Raw genomic sequence first — 23,287 nt, forward strand, 5'->3', positions numbered from 1 at the left:
AAGTAAAAGCACACATCCATATAAAGACTCAAATGTGTATGCTCATCAATGGTTTTCATTATAGCTCCAAGTTGGACAACGGAAATGTTTATGTGGTATATCCATACAGTGGAATACTACTCAGCAATAAAAAGGAGTAAACTATTGATTATATGTGACAACATGGATAAATCTCAAAACAATTATGCTGAGTGAAAGTAGCCCTATAAAAGAATATACACTGCATGATTTCACTTATATAATAACATTTTAGAAAATCCAAATAAACCTCTGTGACAGAAAGCAAATCAGTGGTTGCCTGGGGAAGAGGATAGGCAGGCATACGAAAACTTTGGAAAGTGATGGACAGGGCCTCTATCTTGAGTGTGGTGATGGCCTTACAGGTACAAATAAATGTCGAAACTTACCAGACTGAACACTTTAAGTATGTGCAATTTTTATTATATGTATGTCAATTATACTTTACTAATACTGCTAAAAGAAAATAAATGTACACAAAACCCTCAAAATTATTATATATTTATCTTTTAGAATATTTTTAATAAACCACCAAAATGCTTTCAAAGAACTTCCAACTACATGTGAAAATATTTATGGTAAGGGATTAAGTGAAATTGGCCACCAAATATATAACTTAATATAGGATGATATCAATTACATAGAAAGCTTACATACAGACATAACACTTCTGGCTATAAAAACAAATCTATATTACTGCATTTTCCCTGGGCTATGAAATCATGGGTGATTTAAATTTCTTGGAAACTTTTTCTCTATTTTTCAAGGTTTTCTTTGTTGTTGTTCTTATTTTATTATTATTTTTATTTTACCTGAACCTGCAATATCCTTTCAAGCAGAGAGTAAAAAATAAATTAAGAGCAAGGTGAAAAGACAGCCTTCACAATGGGAGAAAATAATAGCAAATGAAGCAACTGACAAAGAATTAATCTCAAAAATACACAAGCAGCTCATGCAACTCAACGCCAGAAAAATAAACAACCCAATCAAAAAATGGGCCAAAGAACTAAACAGACATTTCTCCAAAGAAGACATACAGATGGCTAACAAACACATGAAAAGATGCTCAACATCACTTATTATCAGAAAGATGCAAATCAAAACCACAGTGAGGTACCATCTCACACCAGTCAGAATGGCTGCTATCAAAAAGTCTATAAGCAATAAATGCTGAAGAGGGTGCGGAAAAAAGGGAATCCTCTTACATGGTAGGTGGGAATGCAAACTAGTACAGCCACTATGGAGAACAGTATGGAGATTCCTTAAAAAACTGGAAATAGAACTGCCATACGGCCCAGCAATCCCACTGCTGGGCATACACACCAAGGAAACCAGAATTGAAAGAGACAAGTGTACCCCAATGTTCATCACAGCACTGTTTACAATAGCCAGGACATGGAAGCAACCTAGATGTCCATCAGCAGACGAATGGATAAGAAAGCTGTGATACATATATACAATGGAATATTACTCAGCTATTAAAAAGAATGCATTTTAATCAGTTCTAATGAGGTGAATGAAACTGGAGCCTATGATACACAGTAAAGTAAGTCAGAAAGAAAAACACCAATCTCAAATATATATCGAATTTAGAAAGATGGTAACGATGACCCTGTATGCAAGACAGAAAAAGAGACACAGATGTAAAGAACAGAGTTTTGGACTCTGAGGGAAAAGGCAAGGGTAGGATGATTTGAGAGAATAGCATTGAAACATGTGTATTACTATACATGAAACAGATCACCAGTCCAGGTTTGATGCATGAGACAGGGCGCTCAGGGCCGGTGCACTGGGATGACCCTAAGGGATGGGATGGGGAGGGAGGTGGGAGGGGGATTCAGGATGGGGAACACATGTACACCCATGGCTGATACATGTCAATTTATGGCAAAACCACTACAGTATTGTAAAGTAATTAGCCTCCAATTAAAATACATTAATTAATTAAAAATAAATAAATAAATGACGGGAAAGAACTTGAGTAATTCTCTGTCCTGACAAGTGATTCCAATGCATCAGTATGTACCACAGACCCTTGAAAGACCAAAGAGGCTACTTTGGGAATTTGTATATGAACCAAGTATTATCTGTAGACTAAATAATGTATTTCACACTCTAATGAACTATTATTTTTCATATGTTCATAGATACACTGAAATTCAACCTGAGTGAATGTGTAGAATTTCTGTTTCTCACATCAATAGACATTGCAAGTAAAACTGCTAACATGGAGGTCTTTAGAAACTTGTTCCCCTACACCACTGCCTGCGGGTTGCTTTAACTGGGATTTCTCCTGCTACAGAGCAGTATGTAGGAACAGCTAAACACAGTACGTGGCATCCAGTTAACAGAAGTTCCGTTACATGCTCTTATTTCTTTGCTATGGCTTTTATTGTATGTCAAACCACCCCTTTTCTAAGCTACTGTCAAACCTGTGCTTTGCATTTTCTTATACTGTTCAGATCCCAGGACATAATTTAAGTTATAAGGTACATTAAACAGTGAAAGGCCAAGGTCAAATATGCTCTTTACCCAGAAGGGCTTTGTAAAAGCTATTTCAGCTAAATACTGAAGCTTTCTGCAAATACAAGATTACAATTACTAGAAGTTTGATTCCTGTAAGAGTGGCATTCCCAGTCTGTCAGTCTGTGACTGACCTTTAGGAAATCATTTAATGTGTGCCGAGGTGTCCACTACTGTTTAAGTTAAAGTCAACAAATAACTTAATTATCACCCTAAAATATCCTTCAAAAAGCAGAGCTACTCTTTATAGTAAACTATAGGTTTAATGGCAATTGACTTTACCTCAAAGAATTATTCTCTGCTTTTTGTCTGCCAAGTTCACTTTCAGTATCCATCGCCTTTCTTGCTAGTGATTTCATTTCTTTTTCCACAGTGGTTATTGTTTCCTTCATCAAAGTCATATTTGACATTTGTTCCATACGTTCATCATCAAGCTATATAAGCAGAATGACAAGGTTACTGCCATCACTAAAAACATCTCAGTAATCTTTCAAGAGAGACATTCTGTCTTTGTACAAACTGGTATATGAGATGATCAGCTTAGACTTGAACCTTGTGGGAGGCTTCATGGACAAGGTACTGTAGAGTAGGAGCCTGGGCAAGCCACCACACAGCTTATCCATGAAGCCTAGCGCAGCAGATGCACATTTTCATCTGCTTCAGCTGGACTATAGCACACACAGCCTATTTGCAAGAAGCTTTCTTACTTGTTGCTCAATACGAACAAGTTATACATACAAACTGGGACTGGGAAAAAAAACTCTTGTTTTTTTCTGTCTATTCCTGTCAATTGCTTTTTTTAAAAAAACAAACTCATTATAACATAAAACAGATGAATTTAGAAATATAGTCGATTAAAGTTGGTAATGGAAAACTGAATTCCCTTAATTCTGTTTATATGGTCAGAATATCTCCAATATATATGGATAGCATCTCAAAGCCTTAACTAGTAACAAGGTAATGCTTCATAATTAAATTCAGTTTAAATATATTTTTCTCATTGGTTTTCATTTTGTTATAATTTTCTCTATCACAGCTACTCTTTAGGAAGAATAAGCCAGTTTCTCTGTCCCTGGCAACACTATCATTAATGAAACAGGGAGATGAAAAATCACTGAGAATGCATCCCTAATGGTTTTTCTTTAAAGAACACACACAAAAAGCATACACAACCTAACACAAAAAAGACTTTACTCACATTTTTTAGAAGAAAATAAATAATGAAAAAGTGACAATTTACAGTATACACGCCACCTTAAACATCTTAGGACTGCAAATGCTATCTGAGAAAACCAACTTTTCTGAACACAGAAAAAGGGGCAAGTGGGGAGCCATTGATAGTTTATAGCCCAAAGTGCAAAAGTGACTTTTCTTTACGTTATGAACTGTACACTCCAGCTCCTCTATCCTTTGTTCCAAGTGAGCCTTCTCATTAAACGCTGTCTCTTGGGCAATCTGTTTAAAAAACAAAAACAAAACAAAGGTGCTCTTAATGTTGCTGTTTGCATTTCACAGATCCTCATAGAGATAAAATTCTTTCGAACCTTTAGCCTCTCCCTCAGACTATCTCGTTCTGTGGTCATTCTTCGCAAGTCAGTGAAGGCCACATCTCTCTCAGTCTCCACCCGCCGGAGGATAGCATGTGCTGTTGTTGATTTAGGAGACTTGCAGCTTTTCATCATTTCTCGTCGAAGTCGGGCAATTTCTTCCTGTGCCTATTATTTGAATACATACATAGACTTCTGTTTAACAAACTTTAGGACAGAAATAAAGACAGCTATCTTCTATCCAACCAGATAAAATGCAAGCCTATGTTAATGTGCATGCAGCAGGATAATGATATAATTCGTTAATGAACTTACACAAATAAATTCAAATGATGCCCCAAATGTAAATGAATATCTACAATCAGAAGTTTGGTTTACACTATCTTTGCCAAAAATTAAAACAAGTTAATTTGGAGGCAGTTAATGCAAGAGAGAGTTTTACTAAGAAGCTCAGTTCAGTTCAGTTCAGTCGTTCAGTTGTGTCTGACTCTTTGCGACCCCATGAATCGCAGTACGCCAGGCCTCCCTGTCCATCACCAACTCCCGGAGTTCACGTACCTACGATATATATCATCCATTTTGTGATAAATCTGAAATCAGCACAGTTTAGGCAGAACACTGGTTTAATAAATATTATCATAGTGTTCCGGTATTTCTCTACAAAAATGTATGTGCCATTTCCACGTCTTGATTACTTTCACTCCGACAGAAAGGCCCACTGATCCTTACTGAAAACCCAACCTATGCTTCACACACTTGTTCAACAACTATCCTTGGGTTCCAAGTCTATTTCATATCTCCAGGTGATTTCATACCCTACTTTGCTACTTCCGTCCCTTATCTTCCTTCCCCTTGATTTTGCTCACTGTCTATTCAGCTAGTATCCAAGTCTCAGAAGAAGATGTATTACTTCCCAATTTCTATAGGTAAGCCTTGACCAGATTCCTGGACCTCATTTCCTGAAGTGTCTTTTAAGATACCCCTAATTCAATTTTAATTATTTGTCTCACTTTAAATACCACCCTCTCCACTGGCTCTTTCTCTGCTTTTTCAACCATGCACATGGCTCCCATATCTTGAAAAACTGTCACTTAATTCTACTATCCCATTTATCACCATTTGTCTCTTTTTCCTTTGACAGTTTTGTTTTTTAAATGCCATGGTTTGTACACCCTGCCTGTTCCTTATCACCCACTCTCTTACCCCAGTCTAACCTGGCTCCCACACCCACCACCCTATGGAATTTCAAGTACTTGTGTCTCTATAAATCAATTATACTGTAACACAGCCAAATCCTAAAGGAAATCAACCCTGAATATTCATTGGAAGGACTGATGCTGCAGCTGAAGCTTCGATACTTTGGCCCCCTGATGTGAAGAGCCTACTCACTGGGAAAGTCCCTGATGCTGGGAAAGATTGAAGGCAGGAGGAGAAGGGGACAACAGAAGATGAGATGGTTGAATGGCATCACTGATTCAATGGACATGAGTTTGAACAGACTCAGGGAGACAGTGAAGCACAGGGGAGCCTGGCGTGCTGCAGTCCATAGGGTTGCAAAATGCTGGACACAACTGAGCGACTAAATAACAGGAACAAACTCGTTCTCTTGTTTTTTATCTATTGGGGCTGTTGCACTACAACAATAGGGCTGAACAGCTATGTCAGAGGTCACATAGCCTGCAAGGCCCAAGCTGCTTTTTACCTGGGCCTTCACAGAAAAAGTTTGAAAACTTTTTTTTTTTTTTTTTAAAACTTCTGCTCTAGTCCAATCCACCTCTCAAGCCTTGGCTCCCACCTCACTCCACAGACATGTACCTTTTGTTCTAGTCATAAATGGATTCATTCACATACTGTTCTTCCTGCCTTTACCCTTCATTTCAGGTCATTGCTTTAGTTTGAATGTTGCTTCTTACCCCTTTCAAGATAAGAGAAAACCCATCTTTCCTTCAGGACTTAAACTCCGTATAGTCCAGCAAAGATCTTAATTGCCATAACTAAAAAATACCCATCTCTTCTATTTCTTATAATATCTTCTAGACTACTTATGCTAAAATAACAAAAAATAGATACAACACAATATACTTCTCTTCCTAACTAGAATGTAAACATAGGAAACAGTGTCTTATTTTTTCTATCTTTTAGAGTAACAAGCCCAGAACCTTATACTTAGTAGCTGCAACTCTTAATAAAATTTGATATTTTTGAAAAAATTATGTTGGTGACATATGGGGTTTAATTGAGTAAAGAAGCTATTTGTTTAATAAGGGTTGTACAATCATAAACTAAAAATACAGATAAATGACAAATTGATTTTACTCTCTGAAATTAAACAAATTTTATGGCAATTCCTAAAGCGATTGACAATATACCACAAGCAATGTGTTAATATTTTTTAACCTCCAAATCCAAATCTTTTCACTGTGAACTCACTGTATCCAGTTACTTTTCTCATTTCTTATTCCAAAAATCAGGCTATTTCTATGCATGTATATCATCTTCCTAGGATATGAGGATAACATGTGTATGTACACATACACAAATACTTTATATTTCATTAAGAACATCATAAGAACAAAGGTAATTCTCAAATGTTAATTTGATTAATAGATTTAAGTATTCTCACAGAACTTAAAGAATTTACCCATCTCTAGGAATTAAATGCTGGCTTCCCAGGTGGAATGAATGGTAAAGAACCCACCTGCCAATGCAGGAGACATAAGAGACATGGGTTCGATCCCTGGGTCAGGAAGATCCCCTGGAAGAGGGAATAGCAACCCACTCCAGTATTCTTGCCTGGAGAATCCCATGGACAGAGGAGACTAGTGGGCTACTGTCAACAGGGTCACAAAGAGTTGGACACAATTGAAGTGACTGAGCACACACAAACACGCACGCAGAACTGAATGCTAGTATTTACATATTTTGTTTACGTATAAATAAGTTTACCTGCTCATACAGAAGAAAGGTCTTGTCTCTCTCAGACGTGAGAACCTTGACATTACCCTGAATTTCTGCCAAATGACGCTCATATTTTTCCAGCATGCATTTGAGTTCTTCACGGTCTCTTGTTGTCTTCAAAAGCTCTACATCACAGTTTGTACCCTACAATTATTACATGAGAAATCTGAATAAACAACAAGGTCCTTCTGTATACCACAGGTAAACTACATTCAATATCCTATGATAAGCCGTAATGGAAAAGAATATGAAAAACAAAATATGTATGTATAACTGAGTTACTGTGCTGTACAGAGTGAAATTAAACACAACATTGTAAATCAACTATACTTCAGTAAAAATTTTTTTTAATGTGAAATTCTTCTTTGACATGTTACTAACCCCAGTCCATGGGGTTGCAAGGAGTTGGACACGACTGAGCAACTAACACACACACACACACACACACACACACTAATAGAAATGTCCTAGTGATGGCAGCACACAATTTTTGGTTAAGCAAACACAATTATATAATGAAATAATGGAAAAAAAAGTTTAAAATCACTTCTCTTTTAAACAACATCATCCCAAATTGCTCCACATTTGTCTGATTACCCCCAACCACTACTAACGCTGGGGATAAAGGACCAATTTTGATGGTCCATGCTGCCACCAAAGAAGCTCCATCTCCCATTCTCCTTGAGACACCAATTCATGCCAAATTAAAAGGAATTATTTCCAGATTAGGTGAATCAAAAAATAAAATCCACTGCTTCAGCAACAAATTCCGAAACATTTACAAGTTTCCAAAAACTTACCCGAGAAGATGGAGATGGGCGTCGTGGGCTTTTAGATCTACTTCTGATCATCTTTCTCAAATTTTGAGCTTCACTCTTGTAGTAATCTCTGTCTGCTTCTAAAGTTTTGACAAAGGAATCAAGTCTGGAAGGAGATTTATTTTGTGCTTTTTCAGTCTCTAAAATTATCTTGCCAAGGAGGAAAAAATTAGGCCATTATTTCAAGCTAAACTATATTATCATTTTCTAAATGAAAGTTGAAAGCAAACAGGATCCTTAAAAATAATAAATTTGGTATTTTGAAATAAGTCAAAAAATAATAATTCAGCAATACTTTCTAAAAAGCAGCTAGAAAAAAATTAAAAGCAGTTAGATACTTTTCTTTTCCAGGATTTCTGAATGTACTGTATTTTTATTTCACTGAAAATGTCCCTATGTTGATGCAATAATTTTGAAGAAAAAATAGTAAAGACATTTCAGAGGCCAGAATTGTTTCTTATAAGAGATCTAGTTACAAGTTCTAGAAATAAAATTTGCTTAGAGAAACTTGTATGCTACTATTAAAGCATCTATTTATAGTTTGACGTTTTATTCAATAATTGTTCAACAAATAAATTAATTGAATGTTGGATTAATTTAATAAATTTACTGAACAAAATAAACTAATTGAATAAATTAAATGAATGCTGGATATTCTGTTTGTATACACTTTCAAGTGCATTTCCATCCACTTTAATATATTTAGAGGCATTTGTTTTACAACATTTATTTACCAATACTTTATTGGGATAAAAGTACAGACATACTTTTAGAGGGGGTGTTTCAAATATTTTAAATGACAACATTAAAATGCCTAAACAGAGCGACTTTCATTTCACATTGTTAAAGAGAACATATTACTCAGAACTAAGTAACAACATTTGACTTTAAAATATTTATTATTAATTGGGAGAATGGCATTGAAATATGTATAATATCATATATGAAACGAGCCGCCAGTCCAGGTTCGATGCACGATACTGGATGCTTGGGGCTGGTGCAATGGGACGACCCAGAGGGATGGTATGGGGAGGGAGGAGGGAGGAGGGTTCAGGATGGGGAACACATGTATACCTGTGGCGGATTCATTTCGATATATGGCAAAACCAATCCAATATTGTAAAGTTAAAAAATAAAATAAAATTTAGAAATCTCAAAAAAAAAATAAAATAGAATAAAAAGCAAAATAAAATAAAATATTTATTATTAAGAGGGATGAGAGTTAATGTATAAACAAATACAGCTTACATTTTGAGAATTAAATTACTCACAGACATCATTTTAATCAAGTAACAGCTAAGGACATTAATAAAACCAAGCAAAAGTTCTCTCCAGCTCTAAGAAAGGACAGACTAAGGAAAGGGAGCAAGAACAGCATCGCTCTTATAGATGGGAGGACCCCTGTCCACCAGGGAGAGTGCTAATTTTAGAAAACAAAACACTTTTTATTTTCCACAAATTACATGAGAGCCAAAACATATGTATAATTTTTTGCAGTACAGAATAAAAGTGATTCCTTAACATTTATTTATGAAAAATGTACTTACAGATCTAAGCCTTTTTATTGTGTCTTCCAATACTATTATATTATTTTGCTGGCAAATGAGTTCAATCTGAAAAACAAGCCAGAAAACAATGTTATTTAGGTGGAAAATGTCTAAATTGCTTTTGTTGGAAAGAGAGCATCAGAAACAGAAGCCACTTAAAAACATGCAGACAGTAAATATTTTATGAGAGAAAAGATAATTTATTCCTTTATATTTACCTACTTTTGATGGTAAAAGAACCTAAATGAAATGAAGCAGTTCCCTTAGATTATCTAATGTTTTGTATAAAATACTAATTGATTTCATTTTGTCAAACTACTCCTCATAAACTGAAAGAAAATGTTAATACTAATTATAATTCTGAAGATGAGAAGAAGGAAGTCAAAAGAATGACTAGAATGAAGTTAAGTTTTCCCAAGTCAGAAATTATTATGCTTTCCTGTGAACTCTTTTAATAGTTTAATTAAATCCAACCAACAAAATACTTTTTGTATCAGTTTTATGACAGTCTTAACAGCCTTGTGGTCATATATTTAGTCTATGACTAGATTATACATTCCTAGGGAATAGTGATTATGTTTTTATGCAAAGCTATAAATCTCTGCATAACCTCCTCCTTTGTTATTCCAAGCTAAAATGTTTCCCATTAAAATTTGAATTTTCTGGAATTATTGCTTCTCATTTATTCTTTAGACCAAAGTTCTAAGATTTCTCTGGCAGTTATATTTTAGTTTATGAAATACTAAAGGGTTAGTTATAGTATGGAATATAACTCAAGTACAGTTTGGATAAGCTTATATATAATTTTGAATAATTTTCAATGCTTTAATTTTCACTACTATCTAGACACTAAAAAGATATGGATCTATTCTGGATTATGTGTAAGTTCAGTCACTCAGTCGTGTCCAACTTTTTGTGACCCCATGGACTGCAGTACGCCAGGCTTCCCTGTCCATCACCAACTCCTGGAGCTTGCTCAGGCTCATGTCCATTGAATCAGTGATGCCATCCAATCATCTCATTCTCTGTCATCCTTCTCCTCCTGCCTTCAATCTTTCCCAGCATCAGGGCCTTTTCCAATGAGTCAGCTCTTCGCATTAGGTGGCCAAAGTATTGGAGCTTCAACATCAGTCCTTCCAATGAATATTCAGGACTGATTTTCTTTAGGATTGCCTGGTTTGATCTCCCTGAAGTCCAAGGGACTCTCAAGAATCTTCTCCAACACCACAGTTCAAAAGCAACAATTCTTTGGCACTCAGCTTTCTTTATAGTCCAACTCTCACATCCATACATGACTACTGGAAAAACCATAGCTTTGACTAGATGGAACTTTGTTGGCATAGGTCTACATATGTGTAAGTTCAGTTCAGTTCAGTTGCTCAGTCGTGTCCGACTCTTTGCGACCCCATGAATCGCAGCACGCCAGGCCTCCCTGTCCATCACCAACTCCCCAAGTTTACTCAAACTCATGTCCATCGAGTCGGTGATGCCATCCAGCCATCTCAGCCTCTGTCGTCCCCTTCTCTTCCTGCCCCCAGTCCCTCCCAGCATCAAGGTTTTTTCCAATGAGTCAACTCTTTGCATGAGGTGGCCAAAGTATTTGAGTTTCAGCTTCAGCATCAGTCCTTCCAATGAATACCCAGGACTGATCTGCTTTAGGATGGACTGGTTGGACCTCCTTGCAGTTCAAGGGACTCTCAAGAGTCTTCTCCAACATCACAGTTCAAAAGCATCAATTCTTCGGCGCTCAGCTTTCCTCACAGTCCAACTCTTACATCCATACATGACCACTGGAAAAACCATAGCATGTGTAAAGGTGTCCATAAAAATTAAGTATAAAAACACACACTGCCAAAAATTTTATCCAGTATGACACATTCTGGTAAAAAATGAATGTATACATATATATCCCAAATACAGATGGAATATAATCAACAGTATGTAAAATGAGGAAGATAGATTATGTCTAGGTATAGCAAGGTGTGATTATGGTACATATTATTTTCTTCATTATACTCTTCTATTTTAAAAAAAATGTGTTACTTTTATCAAGACAAAAAATTTAATGCTTATTCCACTCTGAAAAAAATTTTTATAACTGGCCCAAATAAAAAGATGCTACTGCCTTCATTTACTTGACAACTGTTTAATGAGGATCTTACTGTGTGTCTGATTGTCTCATATGCTGGTTATAGCACGGAATAAAACAGGAACCTCTACCCTCATGGAGCTAACATTCTAGTTGAAAAGAGATAAATAAAAGATAATAGGTAAAGTATATATCAGATAGTGATTATGTCATTCAAGAAAAAATTTAATGAGCACTCACACCTACTCTTTACTTTAGATTTTTAAAAAGGGAATGAAATAGACAAAGATCCTTGCCTTTGGACACCTTATAGTCTAGTTGGGAGATGACAAAAAATAAACCTAAAAAATTAATTACACAGTACATTAGAAAAAAGGAGCAATATTCTTAAGGATATTGGGAGTGTTTACAGAGAACAGAATTTAAAATGGGGTGATCAGGGAAGTCCACACTGAGGGAGTCAACCATTGAAAAATCGAAGAAAAATATTCCAGACAAAGCATACAGCTACAGCAAAAGGGAAAAGATTGTTTGCTAAATCAAGGAACAGTAAGGAGGTCAGTGTGGCTACAGCAGAGGGAGGGAGGAAGGAGGAAAGTGCTAGAGAGAAATGAAGCAGGAGAGAGAGGGAATCAGTGTGTGTGTGGTTGGGGGCGCGGGTTAGACACATACACAGGCTTTATACTTTGTCTTCCACATGGTAGATTCTAAAGTGTTTTTGACAGAGTCACATATAAAGTAACAGTAATGACAAGAGTTACCAGAGATCCAGTCTAATAATGTCCCTATGTTAATTAAAAATATACATTGTATGACTAAACTAGTGATGATAAAATTGTAGCTCTGTTTCTTCATGTTTCAGAAACTCATGTTCAACTCTGGGAAACACTGCATTAAGTCATGAATGACAAACAACTCAAGGGGAAAAGATAAAAGGAGGCTTATGGTCGTGGTAGCTTTAAAATATGTCTCAAAATTCTGATGCTCTTGCTTTCAAAAAATGGAGCTTAATTCCCCTCCCCTTAAGTGTTGTCCATACTTGGGGACTCTCTCCTGATGAACAAGATATGTGGGAGTGACAGCATGCAAATTTTGAGACTGGAAACTCTGCCTTTTTGTTTCTTTTGGATCACTGTGGCAGAAGGAAGCCAGCTGCCACAAAGAAGATATCAAGCAACCTAGGGACAGGTCCACCTGGCAAGGAACTAAGTGAAAAGTGAAAGTGTTAGTCATTCAGGTGTGTCCGACTGTTTGTGACCCTGTGGACTGTAGCCTACCAGGTTCCTCTGTCCGTGGCAGGAATTCTGGAGTGGGTTGCCATTCCCTTTTCCAGGGGATCTTTCAGACCCAGGGATTGAACCCCAGTCTCCTGCATTGCAGATGGAGTCTTTACCACTGAGCCACCAGGGAAGCCCAAGGAACTAAGTTTCCTGTCAAAAGCCAAGAGTCATCTGAATAAGTCATCTTAAAAGCAAATCTACTAGTACCCAGTCAAGCCATGACCGAAGCCCGGCCATCATCTTGATTACAGTTTCATGAGAAATGGTGAGCCAGAACTACTCAGTTAAGTTGCACTGGAAACTGTAAGATGTAAATATTTGTTGTTTGAAGTCATTAAAGTTCAACAGCAATTTGTTACATGGCTATAGATAATAGGCTTCCCTGTCCTTCACTATTTCCTGGAGTTTGCTCAAACTCATATCCATTGAATCGTTCATGCTATCCAACAATGGCCTCATTTTTAATTAAAAATATACATTGTATGAAAAAACAAAACATTTCATTCTTTTATTTATTTTTTAAGATTTTTTTTATGTGGACCATTTTAAAATCCTTTACTGAATCTGTTACATACTGCTTCTGTTTCGTGTTTTGGATTTTTGGCCCCAGGGCATGTGGGGTCTTAGCTCCCAGACCAGGGATTGAACCTGTAACCCCTGCATTGGAAGGTAGAGTGTTAACCACTGGACCACCAGGGAAGTCCCTCAAAACACTTTAATGGAATAAATGATGGAAGAAGTTACTCAGTGGACTTTAAAAACATAGCTAACAGTAAACTCTTCTGAGTAAATAAATTCAATACTATCTCAATTCTAGACAAACTAACAGTAGCTTTAGGCTCAGACTCTACTTCCACATACCTAAAGCACCATCTTTTAACAGTATAGGAAGCCAAACATTCTCATCTGTCAGATTAGAAATTCTCGTTTCAAGTCTCATCTCACAAATCAGACAAAGACTCTCCCCCAGGGACTGGACGCCTAAACTGCACACCCAGTGACTGGGTGATGGCAACAGGCACTGGGTTCACACTCCCAGCACAGGTCGTGCATTGTTTCTAATCCCCGTTCTACGTGGAACATTTGCTTATTGAGGATGGTGCTTTCATTTCAGAATCTTTCACCAACACAAAGGACCTATTTCCATTTTGTCCTTTCTCTATTAACTTTTTAATACTTTCCCTGTATCAACAATGTTATCTCTTCCCTAAAACTGCAGCCCACTTCTTCTACAAATCGCTTTCCAATTCTCAAGTACATCCAACTCTCCACATTATACATATATGGATATCTCTTTCCTAGAAACACTCTCTTCTGAGATGGACAGAATTTCCATTTACAAATTTAATATTTTCAGTTTTAGGTAAATCCAAGATCTTTTATTTTAGATGTCTTCCATTCCTGAAATTCTCCCTTTCTGATAAGCAGGAGGTTCATTCTGAAAGAGGAGTCTCTCTCTAGAACACAGACTCTAACAACCCTTTAAAATCAATACTTCAAAACTAAGCATTCTCCTTATAGAAGAATTTGGCCAACTAGGCTTCCCACAGTCTGGGAAGGAGTGCTGTTAATTTTAAATTTGAAGAAGAAAACAAGAAAGACATAATTAAACATCAATTTAGTGTTTTTTGATAATTTTTATAATTAAGACAACTCAATTTACCATTAAACTGTGAATGAAGGATAACTATTATTTTAAAAGAAACAATACAAACAAAAGAATTTATTAAGAATGTTTAAAATAGTTAAGCTACATTTATTTATATTTTTGGCCACGTGGCATGTGAGAACTTAGTTCCCCCACCAGGGGTCAAACCCATGCTCCCAGCTTGGAAGCTAGGAGTATTAACCACTGGACCACCAGGGAAGTCCTAAGTTACTTTTAAATGTCCTCCAAAGACTTCAGCAGCAACCATTATAAGATAAATTGCAAATTAAACACAAATCAAATCATTCTCATCTACTCTCTCAAGTAGTTCTTCTAAGGACCTCCTCCAGGCAACACTATTAAAGAAGATTGTGTAATAAACTTCATGTATTTGAGTATTCCATTATTCAGACTTTTTACTTCTACAGACTTACTTATCCTTTACACATTCTAAGTAAGTGAGGTTACTGCAGATAAGCAAATACCAGCCTAGTGTTCATAACTAGCTCTTATGTTTCAAATTACTATAATAAATAATGCCTTCAATAACATGTTCACAGCTTGATCATTTATTCATTTAAGTGCTTTATCATATGCTACCAAGAATACATTAAAAGGATGTTCAAGAACTAACATGCAACAGCAATTAGCTTTGGGAAACTATCTTCTCACAGACATAATTCATTAATTTAGTGATTAATAAAATCAATCACATGTTTTCACTTAAAAATTCAACAGGTTGGTTTTTGGCTTTCAGACATACTCTGTGTCTTGCCTATAACCTATTAGACAGCAAAGAGAAATGAAACTTTCATTTTATAATACTGCTTAAATTCCTAGCTTCTAAAGGTCATGGGGGTACCAAAATTTAATCAAGAAATAAAATGTTTATCAAAATATCATGGGACTTCCCTGGTGGTCCAGGGGTTGAAAATCTGCCTGCCAATGCAGAGGATGCAGGTTCGATCCCTATTTGGGGAAGTAAGATCCCACATGCCAGAGGGCAACTAAGCCCACACACTGCAACTACTGACCCCATGTGCTCTAGAACCCATGCTCCAGAATAAGAGAAGCCCATGTACCACTACGAAGACCCAGCAAGGTCAAAATTAAAGAATAATAAATAAATAAACAAATGCTTTTATGTAAAAAAAAATCATAAAACTACAGTTATTTAGTTTTATATTTTCTATGGTAGTGGCATAGAAAATGACAACTGAATCAATGAAACCAAAAAGTCCAGAAACATATCTATGCACATATAAGAATTTAGTGGCTGTTAAAATGGCACTTCAAATCAGCGATTGAAGAAAGGATTAGTCAACCCTACCTCATACTAGAACAAAAAGAAATTCCAGAAGGATTAAAACTTTAAATATATGTATTAAAACTCTTAAAACTGTAGAAGATATTCTTGTTGTTTTTGAGGTGAGAAGGCCTTCCCAAACAAGGATCAAAACTAGGTGGAGATTTTCAGAGGAACATTTTTAGGGCAGTGAAATTACTCTGTTTTATACTAAAATGGTAGATACATGTCATTTTACTTTTGTTCAAATTGTAGACTGCACAACATCAAGAGTGAAACTTGATGCAAACCGTGGACTCTAGGTGATCATGATGTCAATTCATTATCAACTGTGACAAATATACCACTTTGCTGGGGGATGCTGATAATGGGGGACAGTAGGCATATATGGGGGCAAGGAGTATATGGGAAATCTCTCTACCTTCTGCTTCATTTTGCTCTGAACCTAAAACTGCTCTAAAAAGGTAAAATATATTCAAATGTTTTAAAAAGGGAGTGGGAACTCAAAAACATCAAAGATCAAAACTCAGAAGTCGGTCAAGACTGACAAATATGACCACACAGAAACTTAAAACTGTGGTTTAAAAAAAAAACATCTTTTTTTTAAGTGTGAAATAAATTTCATGTGTGTGTGTGTGTGAAAACAAAAAAGAAGAATGGAAATATACATATCTATTTGTTGGCAGATACCTCTGCAGAAGATAAAAGGCTTAAAGAGAAAGAGAACTCTTCTACATATAGAACATCCCCATTGCTTAAAGTTTTTACTGTGTCTACATATTACTTAGGCTTTCCAGGTGACCAGTGGTAAAGAATCCAATTGCCAATGCAGAAATGCAAGAGCTGCAGGTTCAATCCCTAGGTTGGGAAATCCTCTGAAGGAGGAAATGGCAACCCACTCTAGTATTCTTGCCTGGTAAATCCCATGGACAGAGGAGCCTGGAGGGCTACAGTCCACGGGGTCGCAGTCAGACACAACTGAGCACGAGCACATATTACTTAGGAACTTTTTTGAGCAAATTTTTTAAAATAAAATATGAAATACAATATAATTTAATCCTTAGAATAGACAATTAATACAATGTCAAATCTAAAAAACCTTCAGATGATATAAATGAGTATGTCACTTTTCCTACTGCATTAATAATTTGTTGTTGTTTAATCATTAAGTTGTGTCCAGCTCTTTTTTTGACCCCCATGGACTGTAGCCCGCCAGGCTCTTCTGTCCATGGGATTCTCCAGGCAAGAATACTGGAGAGGGTTGTCTTGCCAGGGGATCTTCTCAACCCAGGGATTGAACCTGCATCTCCTGCATTGGCAGGTGGATTCTTCACCACTGAGCCACCAAGGAAGCCTGAATTAATCGCATGATGTTTAAATAGAACTAAAATCCTGATCAGTAACTAGTTGGAGGTTAACTAGACTTGTTATGGTGATTATTTTGCAATACATACAAATATCGATTCATTATGTTGTACACTTGAAACTAACATAATGTAATATGTCCATTATACCTCAATTAAAAAAAAAACCTGATTAGTGATAAATCCAGTACCTTTGCTTCTTCAAGTTCCTTGTCAGCCGTATCCACGACAAAATTTTTTTCTTTTTCTAGTTGCTCTGCTAGTTGGTCAATTTTAATCAATTCTTGACAAAGGTGCTCATTGTGGCTGGTTAAATCATCTACTCGACTGCTTACCACCTCCTTACTATCCAAGAGTTTCTTAACATATTCTTCCAAGCCATGATTTGTCTGTTTGAGATCTTCAATCTGTTGTAATGAGAAAGAAAATAATCACATTAAAAGATTTCCTTAGCTTCCCTCTGAGAACAACTAGGTGACTGGATTCAGGAAGGGAGGTTTGCTTCCCTGGCAGGGAAACTTAACTATGTATCTTTTTTCTGAATTTCATACCATGTGACTACATTACCTATCTGAAAAATATATACTAAATAAATATTTTAAAGTTTATATAGCTGTAACTCTCAAGACAATTTTCAGCTTAGAAACAAAAAAACTTACTGTTGATTTTTTAGAAAAATTGCCAAATACTTGTATCTGCAGACAAGGAACCAGTCTTAAAGTAATTATTGTTATATTATTATCATTAAAATCACCAATTAGGCATTCTTTAGGATTAAATTTCTAATTATTGTTATCAAAATATGTTAACTCTTTAAAAAAATCCTTTTGAACATATCAGTAACTTACTTGACTAAGCTAAATACTGATACCAAATCAATCAAGTATTTGCTGACTAAAGTGGAGGACCACAGCTTCCTTTCCCAGCCCACTAGCAAACCATCAATGGATGAAGAAAAGGGCCTTTTCTATCACGAAGGTATCCAAATGCCTTTGAAGGAAAAAAAAATATGTTAGACTCATTGAATAAGGATAATATGTTAAGAATTTTGTTAACTTCAAAAGATACAAAGATAGGTTAAGTATCTGCTCAAGGAGAATGTATTGTTTACTTAAGAAAACACATATACAGTATGTAAATGCCATAAAAGAAATATCTGAGATAAAGTGGTGGCACAAAGGTCCTTTTCCACAAGATCTGCCTTGTATATTTAACAAATATTTACTGAGTACCTACTATATCCAAGGTACTGTGTTGGTGTAAGATGTAAAAAGAAGAAAAAACAATTTTGGTCTCTAAAGAACATCTAAAATTGCTAAACCCCTTATCTAACATTATTCTTAGCTCTAGTATTATTTTTTTTGTTGTTATAACCATGCTTTTTTCAAATAACTAGAGACAGCTCTTTCCAAACCATCAAAATCAACAAAGTTTTCTTTAAAAATATGAACTGTAATATTTGTCACATATATAAGGAAGTATCCTAAAGGTCATAAGTTACATATAACTAAGTATAGTACAAAATGGCAACCCATTCCAGTGTTCTTGCCTGGAGAATCCCAGGGACAGGGGAGCCTGGTGGGCTGCCATCTCTGGGGTCGCACAGAGTCAGACACGACTGAAGTGACTTAGCAGCAGCAGCAGTAGTACAATGATGTTTATAATGCTCAAGAAGATGAGAAAAGTCATTATTTTAACCCAACTCTCACTTTGGTATTCTTGCCTGGGAAATCTCATGGACAGAGGGGCCTGGTGGGCATGGGGTTGCAAAGAGTCGGACACAACTGAGCAACTAAACAACAGTAAAACAAGGCACCTTAACCTGTGAGATTTACATGTAAAGAATTTAAGTTGTCAAACCCAGGAAATGAGAAAAAATGTGAAGAAACTTTTTTTTTTTTTTAAAGCAAAAAGGTAACTATAAATGCACTTATTTGTTTAGTTGAGTTTTTATCCCAACCCGGCTGAATGCAGCAATACTTCCTACTCTCTTCTTTTTTGGTCTTCTCCCAACTACAGCTAAAAATTCTTTGAAAATGCAAATTTGAGGTAATTCCTGGAGAAGGCAATGGCACCCCACTCCAGTACTCTTGCCTGGAAAATCCCATGGATGGAGGAGCCTGGAAGGCTGCAGTCCATGGGGTCGCAGAGGGTTGGATACGACTGAGCAACTTCCCTTTCACTTTTCACTTTCATGCATTGGAGAAGGAAATGGCAACCCACTCCAGTGTTGTTGCCTGGAGAATCCCAGGGACGGGGGAGCCTGGTGGGCTACCGTCTATGGGGTCACACAGAGTCGGACATGACTGAAGTGACTTAGCAGTAGACGTATGGTGCTTCATTACACTGAGAATGAGACGAACAAATTTCATTTGTGATTCAAGGCCTACTGCCTGTAAAACCCTTTCCACCTCTTCAATATATACCTAACTTCTAGACAGGCTGTAAGAAACAGTCTCACACAGACTCTACTTAATGCACTGTGGTGACCTGGAAGGAAGCCCAAAAGGGAGGAGATACATGTACATGGATGGCTGATTCATTTTGCTGTATAGTAGAAATTAACACAACATTGTAAAGCAACTATATTCCAATAAAAATTAATTAAAAAAAAAGAAACAATCTTGCTAAACTGATTTTAAAACCTCTATTAGGGAATTTATTGAAAAGTGCTATATACTATGTTACAGAACCCTCTTTGTAAGAATCCTCAGGGATATAGAATGGATAAATAATAAAGCCCTACTGTATAGCCCAGGGAATTATATTCAATATTCTGTAATAGACCATAATGGAAAAGAAAATGAAAAATAATATACATATAACTGAATCACTTTGCTGTACACATCAGAAGCTAACACATTATAAATCAACTATACTTCAATAAATTAAAAAAAGAACCCTCAGGGAGAGCTTTGCTCAGGTCTCCAGTTTCAGGAAAAAATGTACCTCTTTGTATACCTGGTTTGTTTTTATCCTTTGGACCATAAATTATTTAACTACAATTTCGTTGTTGCCTTTGCCTCTAGGAACTATAAAACAACCTGCAGCTCACCTTTAGTAACTAGTACAGAAACCATGCAATGATATATCCTGTTGGCTCTTCTCATCCATGATTACACTAAGTTTCTTTCCTTTCCCCTACTCTCATTACCTACTTTCATTACTAGTATTTTTCTTAAACTATAGGATGTGGGATAATCAAACAAACTTCAATTTGTCTGTCTTTTTGTCTCTGTTCACAGTTTCTATGGTGGCATGTCTCTGAGCAACAAGAACATGCTAAACCTGTTTGCTAACCTTCCACTGCCCCAGGAGAGGTTACAGGTTTCTCTCCTCTGGAGAGGAGAAATCTGTAACCTCTTCTTTATATAAAAAGCTTCTTATATAGTTTTATCTTAGTATTTTTATAAGATGTATTATAATCATGTCTTTACTTCCCTGACCCTTCCACTAAATTCTAAGTAACTTTAAAGGGCTCATGTTTCTAATTTCTGGATCAACATACCTCTCATTTCTGTATCATTTATCATATATCTAGCCTATAATGCTAAATTATTATTTAGCATTATAAATAAATAAATACTCCCTCACCTCAACATTAAGCCCTACTTTTACTTAATTCCAAGACACAAGTACTTAGAGGAGGACGTGAGAAAGGACATGGGCTTTTGGGCTGAGGCAGCCAGGTTTAAAGCTTGCTGTAGTTCTTCACTAGTCACTTGACCTCAGGCAATTTACCAGATTTTCTTGATCCTGAGATGCATCTGATTTCAGAAAAAAACAAATGAAGCCTCCTCCTAAATCTCATCTATTAAATGGGGAGAATACCTATAATTTGCAGGGAAAGTTAGAAAGATCTAAAAGTTCAAGTAAAATTGCTGGCAGATAACAGGTAATCAAACAAAAGGTTTTATTAAAAAAAAAAGTTGAAATAACTAAAAGTTCACAGGAAGCTGCAAAGGTAGTAGAGAGGTTCATGTGCCTTTAATCCAGTTTTTCCAACAGTTACATATTAAATAATTACAGCACAATATCAAACCCAGAGATTTGACACTGAAACAGTGTCTACTGGTCTATATCATTTTATCATGTGTAAACTGCTGTAACTACCACCTCCGTAAGATACAGAACTATTCCATCTCCACAAAGATCACCCTCCCCTTACTCCTTTACAGTCACAGCCATTCCCTCCTCACCCTTAAATGTCAAGAATCATTAATCTCTATAATTTTGTCATTTGGAGAATGCAACATAAATAGGTAGATAACATAAATAAATGCTGGCAAAATTTCATATAGTGAAAGCTATGGTTTTTCCAGTAGTCATGTACAGACGTGAGAGTTGGACCATTAAGCAGGCTGAGTGCCGAAGAATTGAAGCTTTTGAACTACGGTGCTAGAGAAGACTCTTGACAGTCCCTTGGACTGCAAGGAGATTAATCCAGGCAATCCAAAAGGAAATCAACCCTGAATATTCACTGGAAGGATTGATGCTGAAACTGAAGCTCCAATATTTCAGTCACCTGATGTGAAGAGACGACACGCTGGAAAAGACCCTGATGCGAGGAAAGAGTGAGGGCAGGAGGAGAGGGGCAACAGAGGATAAGCTGGCTGGATGGCATCACTGACTCAATCGACATGAGTCTGAGCAAACTACAGAACAGTGAAGAACAGGGAAGCCTGGCGCACTGCAACCCCTGGGGTTGGACACAACTTAGCAACAACAACATAACATAAACAGAGTCATGTGATACAGATCACAGTATGTTATCTGTTGACACTGGTTTTTTCACTCAAAACAGTGCCCTTGATATCTAAATTGCTATGTGGAGCAATAGTTCTTTGTCATTGCTGAATAATATTTCACAGTATGGATTACCATGGTTTGTTTAATCATTCACCACTTAAGCAAAATTTTAGATGTTTCCAGTTTGGGACTACAACAAATAAAGCTGCTATGAACAACTGTATACAGGTTTTTGAGTGAACATAATTTTAATTTCTCTGGAATAAATTCCCAAGAGAAAAGTTTCTGAGTTGTATGGTAATGTACGTTTAGTGTTTTAAGAACTAAACTATTTCCAAAGTGGCTGTACCATTCCCCATTGCCATCAAGAATATATGAGTGATCCTCATCTTTGCCAGCTTTTTGTACTGTCACTGTTTTTTATTTTAACTGCTCTCAACAGTATGCATTGTTATATCATCATGGTCTTAATTTGTATTTCCCTGTTAGAAAAGATGAACATCTTTTTGTTTGTCTACAATATTTCTTTCTGTGAAATATATCTTCATATACTTTGTTCATTTTCTACTTGGATTGCTTACTTTTTTTTACCTGTTGAGTTTTGAGAGTTCTCCACATTTGTTCTCGATATGAGTCCTTTGACAGAAACAGGGATTGTGGCTTATCTTTTCATCCTATTAACAGGGGCTTCTGCAGAGCAACTAAAAAGCCTCTTGATGAGAGTGAAAGTGGAGAGTGAAAAAGTTGGCTTAAAGCTCAACATTCAGAAAACTAAGATCATGGCATCCGGTCCCATCACTTCATGGGAAATAGATGGGGAAACAGTGGAAACAGTGTCAGACTTTATTTTTCTGGGCTCCAAAATCACTGCAGATGGTGACTGCAGCCATGAAATTAAAAGACGCTTACTCCTTGGAAGGAACGTTATGACCAACCTAGATAGCATATTCAAAAGCAGAGACATTACTTTGCCAACAAAGGTTCGTCTAGTCAAGGCTATGGTTTTTCCTGTGGTCATGTATGGGTGTGAGAGTTGGACTGTGAAGAAGGCTGAGTGCCGAAGAATTGATGCTTTTGAACTGTGGTGTTGGAGAAGACTCTTGAGAGTCCCTTGGACTGCAAGGAGATCCAACCAGTCCATTCTGAAGGAGATCAGCCCTGGGATTTCTTTGGAAGGAATGATGCTAAAGCTGAAACTCCAGTACTTTGGCCACCTCATGCAGAGTTATCTCATTGGAAAAGACTCTGATGCTGGGAGGGATTGGAGGCAAGAGGAGAAGGGGACGACAGAGGATGAGATGGCTGGATGGCATCACTGACTCGATGGACGTCTCAGTGAACTCCGGGAGTTGGTGATGGACAGGGAGGCCTGGCGTGCTGCGATTCATGGGGTCACAAAGAGTTGGACACGACTGAGTGACTGATCTGATCTGATCTGAT

At 36.7% G+C, this 23,287-nt stretch overlaps 1 protein-coding gene across 9 annotated transcripts in view; it reads right to left on the bottom strand.

Moving 5' to 3' along the window:
• The window catches only part of TSGA10 (testis specific 10), a 93,157-nt gene that overhangs the window by 48,516 nt on the left and 21,354 nt on the right, over positions 1-23,287 (bottom strand). For 3 of the 9 annotated variants that reach the window (XM_010809800.4, XM_010809799.4, XM_015473360.3), the window contains exons 3-9: positions 17,290-17,505; positions 9,412-9,477; positions 7,847-8,014; positions 7,035-7,190; positions 4,086-4,256; positions 3,919-3,996; positions 2,824-2,975 (exon numbers count right to left, since the gene is read on the bottom strand). In XM_010809800.4, the coding sequence (XP_010808102.1) occupies positions 2,824-2,975; positions 3,919-3,996; positions 4,086-4,256; positions 7,035-7,190; positions 7,847-7,897 (608 nt within the window). In that variant the 5' untranslated portion in view covers positions 7,898-8,014; positions 9,412-9,477; positions 17,290-17,505. Of the gene's footprint in view, positions 1-2,823; positions 2,976-3,918; positions 3,997-4,085; positions 4,257-7,034; positions 7,191-7,846; positions 8,015-9,411; positions 9,478-12,777; positions 12,931-17,289; positions 17,506-23,287 lie in introns of those variants that run through there. The other 6 variants (XM_015473363.3, XM_015473362.3, XM_059891649.1 and 3 more) reach the window with 6 other exon arrangements.

Source organism: Bos taurus, chromosome 11 (assembly GCF_002263795.3).
Source record: "Bos taurus isolate L1 Dominette 01449 registration number 42190680 breed Hereford chromosome 11, ARS-UCD2.0, whole genome shotgun sequence".
Classification (NCBI taxonomy): Eukaryota; Metazoa; Chordata; class Mammalia; order Artiodactyla; family Bovidae; genus Bos; species Bos taurus.